At 42.3% G+C, this 7279-nt stretch overlaps 1 protein-coding gene across 1 annotated transcript; it reads right to left on the bottom strand.

Annotated features, from left to right (window-relative positions):
- Positions 1-4018: 4018 nt before the first annotated feature.
- On the bottom strand, positions 4019-6589 carry LOC147441543 (serine decarboxylase-like). Its single transcript, XM_086483148.1, has 5 exons — positions 5852-6589; positions 5410-5641; positions 5125-5318; positions 4910-5046; positions 4019-4781 (listed from the first exon to the last, which is right to left on the bottom strand). The coding sequence occupies exons 1-5, from the start codon at positions 6405-6407 to the stop codon at positions 4209-4211; spliced, it is 1692 nt and encodes a 563-aa protein (XP_086339274.1). The 5' UTR covers positions 6408-6589; the 3' UTR covers positions 4019-4208.
- Between the last annotated feature and the right edge of the window lie 690 nt (positions 6590-7279).

Here is a 7279-nt window from a genome sequence, read left to right as displayed (position 1 = left end):
ATGGCTGCTTAATTCCTATTGGCCAGAAGGGAAAAAGATCCAATGGGGATTTAATAGAATTAATCTAGTTAAGTAAGCCCTCACTAAAGGGAAACGAGGGACACATCACAAGGCTCTTCATCTGACCACTTAATTCCTATTGGCTAAGCTTCGAGAGGTTCAATGGGAAGCCAGATAGAGGAATTAGCAAGAGGGGTCGACCAAGATGAGAGAGGGGGCTAATTTGTGAGGCATTATTCCACACACACTCACACTAGCTCATGTGTGAAGCAAGGAAAGTATATCTCCTTCTCAAGCTTTAATGGAAAGCTCTTCATCTACTTCAAGCTTGTGATAAGGGAGGCCTACATCGACACACTCTTGGCTTGTGAGAAGGGAGGCCTACATAGACACACTCTCTACCATGTTAATTACTAAGCTATGCTAAGCTATTATGAGTGATTATGTGAGGAAAAATACTTCTTTCTCGTAAGATTACTTCTTTTTCCTCTAGATCTACTCTCATACCCCGCTAGCTCTCACCACCTTCGAAGCGTGTGAGGTCTTGGGTCTGAGACCAACGAGGAATTGATGTTGTGTTTTAAAGTGTTTCCTTAGTGCTTGAAGCTTCCATCTTCATTGCACTAGCTAGTTATTGAAGGAACACAGAGGATTATATTGTGAAATGTCACCCTTGATGGGGAAAACCTATAATACAAAGCCTTTTGGAGGAGGGACCGGCTCCATGTAAATCCGGTCCTCAACTGTTGTGAATAGCTTAATTTCTCTCTCTTTTGAAGTATTGTTCATGCCTATCTAACTAGGTGTTATGCTTTTTGTTGCACTCTCCATCCAAGCACTCTTGCTATGCTCATTAGGAATCTATTCTAATGAAATGCTCACTATCTTTATGCTATTTTCCACTACACACAGGTTACTAGGCCATTAAATGTTACATATTTATAGATTGACAAATGCTCAAAAGTGATTACAAACTGTTCGCTCAAACGTAAATTGACAGTTACTCATAAAGAGCACTTTTATAATGAAATGTTCATAAGTGTTATCATATGCACCTCCTAGAGCGGAGTGCTACACCGGCACGGACAGAGAGGAGAGAGGAGAGAGGAGAGGAGAGAAAATGAACACAAGCACTGAGTGCAATCTTCTCCAATGCAAGAGTGGGCATTTTCCTTTTGCAAGTATTTATTTATAGATTTCTTGAATACTCAAAATGGATACAAATTGTCCGTCCGCACATAATAATGACCATAGCTCATAAAGAACACTTAAATAATAAATTGTCCATGAATGTGATATCCTTGCGCATAGCCCATAGCTCACTCATGCTTTTTCCACCTGTCAGCTGCAATAAATGACTATTTATCAATTTTCATTACAATGATAATTTAGCATATATTTTGAAAGCCCTGCCAATTGCCTGTCAATTGGATTGCTATTAGTACAAGGTACACCACTAGTCTTCTGAGTTTTCACAAATTCTGAGGCAATGTTCTCGAATGTGACTATTCTATACTAAACCGCTTTTATGGGTTTCTTGTGAATCTTCGACTCGTTGAAGATTACATATGAACTACGAATTACTTTGCGAGATTTTGGGTGCTAGAGATGGTATCCTATCTCTCGATCTATACCATAATCAAAGAATATGCACTTGTGTGAGTTTGGGTTTAGCGTTTTCTAAAGCTCTTTGGACACATGTGCATATGCATCGCATCCAAAAAAACGCAACTGAGGCTTCTTTTTTAAATACAGCTTCTCTAGACTCTAGTAATTCAATAGCGTACTAGGTGACTTGTAAGTACTACCTCTCTCCAAAAACTTTAATCAATTTTACTTAGAAAGCATGGCTTTATTTCGCTCATAAATCATTTGAATCATCCTTTATGCAAGTCCATTTTGATTATGTGTATGGAGCAGATTTTCTTATAAAGCATGGCTACGAATCGTTCGATTCATCCTTTCTGCGACTCCATTTTGATAGTGTGTGCAATAAGCTACCTCTTAATATCTTTCTTATTACAAAAATTCTCAAACTCTTAAGAGATGTATTCTTTATACTATTTTCAGTCCTAAAGCTTTTGGTCTTCTTGCCACGCTGATTCTCTACCAATCCTAAGAATTTCTAAAAAGTAGAAAAGGCTTAATCTTAATGAGTCAAAGGATAAACCCATGTCTTCCTAGTGGATGGGCTAAGACATCCACAAAATAGCTAGTTCATTCATTGCACTAGTGGAGGGATTGCTAGAAGAGTGTACTAGGTATACCATTGTGCCTACACACAAATCTAGGGGCACTCTTGATCGAGGCAATTATTGGACCATCATAATTGGCCACAAGCTCCTACGCAGAGAGTGAGGCCCTATGTGTGACTTGGTACGCCACCGGTCTCTCCGACCCTGCTTAGCCTTTACATGTACGAGAGATCAGAGTACATCCCTCCTGTAGGAAGCTAGAAAGCCGTTACCACCAAGCGCACTTCTAAGAGCCCCACACAAAGAGATGGCTTTTTATACCTTGGTTATCGTACCATGATATATGTAGCAGATGTTTGGGCACCTGGACTTACACCTTCATGGTGGACAAGATTTAGAACCCACAAGCAACGTAACCGCGAAACATTTCAAGGCCAAAAAATTTCATTTTATAACGTGGTGTTTCACCACGAGAAGTTTCAGTCCAAAATTAGAGCACAGTGAAACGTGAGACCGAAACCTATTAAGCAAATATCAATCGAACCTCCTCAATGAAAGATCCATTAGCAAGCTAAAAAATTGGCTTAGAAAATGCGTATGCCTTTCTCCCTGCCTGCCTACAGGGAGTGATACAGGCATTGCGCCTATGAAATGTTGTACACAATTTTTAAGCGTTTTGAAGCTATGTTAAGATCCTATTTTTCAGCGTTTCTTTAAAATTTGGAGCCAACATCAAACTCAACAGAATAGACGAGAGCAAGAAGTGCAAGGTATGCTGCTCTCTCTCTCTCTCTCTCTCTCTCTCTCTCTCTCTCTCTCTCCACATCGCTCTCGGTCTGATCAGGCAATGCCGCCATCAGAAAGTTAGTGACAGCCTTGTTCGCTAAGGCGGGTTCTAACTTGCCAAAACCTTGTACATAATTAACTTGCCCATGTGGCACTGACCAACAAATTCTCCATCAGTCCACAATTGCTCCCAAGAGTTCCACTCTACTTGAGTTAAGTAGGCCAGAAGATATCTACCCTTTTGATTTCATTTCCAGTGATACAAGACCAGATGTTCTCATTTCGAAGACTTCTTCAATCCTTGAAATTTTCAAACAATTTAATCTTCCAGTGAATTGGCCCAAGTTTCCATCTTTATGCAAAATTGAATCCCGATCCAGACAGCACAGCCCATTCTGAGGAGAGATTGACAAAAGGAAAGACTATAGAACACTCTTTGCTCGAGCAAATAGCAATTCGCTACTGTCATGCCATACATACATAAACGATGAAATCTCTGGCCTCTGTAAGTCACGTCATGACTAGGCGACGCCAAAGATTTCATCGTTCATGTATGTATGGCAAAACTTGATAATTCACTGTCCCTTGATGATAATTTGACACCAAGGTAGACAAAGGTAACAATGGACACTTGACAGACTGTCATTTTGGCTAAACAATTTACGTTTAGAACACACCTTCAAGCTTAAGAAAGCTTGTGTTCAAGGTCAGCATAATGATAGCAGAAAGCAAGAATGTCCATCTAATTATGGCCAGCAATTCCCTAAAACTATGAACACTCGGGCCTTCAGACCACGCGTAATCACCTGTTTTAGTGAGATCAACATCCTGATAGATTGGCCTCAACCATCTTGACCACTTTCCATCAAGATCTTTTTTAGCTTTTGTGTGTGAGAGGGATGATATGCATTTAAGTTAAACCTAGTGACTTCAACTTGATTGCATATCTTCCCAAAAGACCTTGCCAGACTGTAGGGAGCTAAGCAATGAGAAAACGTCATGTCAATCAAAAGCCATGCAGCAACTGGGACAACACATTGTTGATACACGAGCAAAATCAAATAGAACAGTTGCTCATGGGAGTTCAGTGATTCAAACTTGATGAAGGCCCTGCAAACACGGAAGTTTACAGCAAACCCTTCTTATTAGGATTGTTGACAAAGCTTCAAAGCCTGAATCATCTACATGTAAGAGGCCCATGGCTAGAAAACAACCCGCATTTGCCCCTCAAGAAGCACAATGCTTGCTGCAGGCACAATTTTCTTCTCCAATTGCACTTGCAACACATGGGACAACAACCTTCCCACCCTCAAAGCAGCGTGCCCTGCTTTCAATCAACTCCTCAACAAAGTTGTCAAGCTTTTCAGTCGTAACACTGGGCATAACAACAGCATGTGCAATGTCCCCTTGGCAAGCAAGTTGCCACTTTCTGACAAAGGCCTCATCCTGTGGTCTCTCAAAGACAACTGTGCTGCTGAGTTCATTCAGCATAACACCAAAACCAGCATCATGCAACCGACTTTTCAAATAATGTGCATTGCGTAGACACCTTTGAACCTCTTTTTGAAACCCTCGATAGCCTTTCCTGTTCAAAGTATACCATAAAAATAAAGGTGCATGCCCATTACGACTTCCCATTATGGTTGCATCCCGTGAGGCTAGATATTCGACATTTCTGGACAATACATTGATGTGTTCCATTCTTGTTATTTGCACTCCACAAGGCATGGGACAACCCACAAACTTATGTCCTGATACACTGACACTGCCTATAGGTTTCTTGAATGAAACCTTTGGAGCCTGTCAATGAGAAACAAATAACATTTGTCACATAAAAAATCTTTACTATAGCAGAGACAACTAAGCATTTTTAATATAAAAGCCACATAGCTGTAGTAAAATCCGTCTTAAAGAACTGGCAACTTCACCTTTTTCACAAAAGGCATCATAAGCCCAAACAAAGCTCCATCACAATGTATGAAAAACTGATTCTCTGTAAATCCTACTTCTTGCAAGGTTGTGATCACAAGATCCAAGTCATCAACAGCTCCTTTAACAGTAGTGCCTGCAGAGCTTACAATTGAGGATGATTACACTCTCAAACTTTCTCAATGCAACCATGCAAAATATGCTGCTGCCTTACCTATGTTTACATTCAAAATGGCGGGCTTGTCCTTCCTCTCCTCCAGCTTGCGTTTCAGATCAACACAATCAATTTCACCCGAGACAAGAGTAGCCACCTTGACCACATCCATTCTATACATCCGAGCAGCCTTAAAAACAGAGTAATGTGACTCGCAGGACGCATAGAGGATCCCATCAGGAAACACCTCCCTCCTAGTAAACACAGATTCAACCAGAACCAATTCAATTTCATCCAGTTGGCCTCTTCAAAGCTAAAAACACCCTTCCATAACCGGCAACTTACCCAACAAGAATGCCATGCAGATTTCCCTCTGTGCCACAATTAGTAATGTAGCCCCAGTATTCATCCTTCTCCAGCTCCCACAACCGTGCAAACCAATCAAGCACTCCGACTTCAAATTGTCTGGAATGCACCCCATAATTGCTTTCAATGAAGGGATCCCCCAGATTATTTATGGAGAAATGCTGCAACTGTGCCAGTGCTCCATAGTCAAAATCCAAGTTATATGGATAACCTGCACAAAATCAGATTTGACATTATATCAAGACAGCCACATTCTGTTTAAACTCTTCGGATAAAATCTCTCTCTCTCTCTCTCTCTCTCTCTCTCTCTCTCTCTCTCTCTCTCTCTCTCTGTCCGTGTGTGTGTGTGTGAGAGAGAGAGTGAGTGAGTGAGTGAGTGAGTTCCAAGCAGAGGAACAAAGATAAATAAGACGATGCCTACCAAGATGGTATTTTGTGCGATCCACGAGTGTTCGGCGATACCGAGCAAGGACACCTGCCATGTAAGCTTCCTTATCACCAGTAGATTCATCATCAATGTCAGGCTCCGTAATAGATAGGCAGTCATGATGCATGTTACGGCCAAGGATAAAAGTTCCAGCATCATCATTCCCATTCTGGAAGCTATGGAGGTTCAGACCAGGTTTAAGATCTGTCTGAATGCACTGATTTTCATTGCTCCTTCTGAGCAAATCGTCACTATTAGAGCCTTCGCAATGTCCATTTGCAGGATGAGCTCCATCAATGCAACTGTTGTCATAATAAGCTTGGCGCTTGACACTTTCATCGTGAAAAATTCCCACATTGTTTTTGTTTGTACGTGAGAGGCTACCGCCATGGCCACCACTGTGAGTTTCTTCCACATTGCTACTTAAATATGCATTGGGCTCGCACAGGAAGCTGGAAATGGGCAGATCTGCCGGCAAAGGGGCATTGGCACCCTTGAGATCGGGGGCGCTAGGGCATGCACTGCTAGAGGTTGATGCTGCAGGGGCCATATTTGAAGGAATCGGTTGCGCGAGGGCTTGGGAAGAATATGCTGAGGGACAATGCTATGCAAAATAGGGTTATTCAGTGTTAGCTGTGTTCGCGCGCGCCCGTGTGTGTGTGTACGGGCGTACAAGAGAAGAGAGAGAAACAGAGAGAGCGTGTGTCACGGTGTGTGTGACAAATGGCTTGCAGGCTGCCTCTCTAGTCTAGCCTAGAGTCACCAATTTAAATACGTCTTCAAACGTTAGATTCTTTCCTTTCCCTAAGGCAGGTGTCACACTGGGGCGGGCAAAAGTGTCCCATGCTGAGTATATTGGCTGGGGTGAAAAGTAAAACATGGCCACGAGGCCTTGTCTCAGAGGGACGGCCTTGCATGCCCGCCCAAGTTTCTAAAGGTGCGGCCATCTGACAAAAAGCGAGGCGCGAAATCCCACGAAAGGATTTGAACTCTACGCGTCGGCGTGAGAGCCGGTGGCTCTTTGTGGCCAAAGCTCATTTGTTCAAACTTTCGGACACTTTGTTAACTAAAGCCAAGTGTGACATGAAAGGGACTGCCATGCTTGTGAAAGAAGGTGGGACACCCGCCCCAGTGTGACACGGGCCTAAGAACCGACTCGCCCCACCAAACAGGGCAGCCACATTGTGAATCTAGTTTTTTGTCAAGAATTAAAAACAGAATGCTCAGCGGGGTGTTTTCTTTCAATTTGTAAAGTTGAAAAGAAGAGAAACTTTTTATTTTATAAATTAGTTTCTCCAAAATTTAACCAATCTACTCTCTCTCATCTCGCTCTCCCTCCCCCGTCTCTCTCTCTCATTATGCAGCTTGGGGTCAGTATGCAGCATCATTATATACAGTACTCGGGCAACCACCATTACCAGA

This window comes from Adiantum capillus-veneris, chromosome 15 (assembly GCF_014529385.1).
Source record: "Adiantum capillus-veneris isolate H3 chromosome 15, ASM1452938v2, whole genome shotgun sequence".
NCBI lineage: Eukaryota > Viridiplantae > Streptophyta > Polypodiopsida > Polypodiales > Pteridaceae > Adiantum > Adiantum capillus-veneris.
This window is presented reverse-complemented; position numbering and strand designations above follow the sequence as displayed.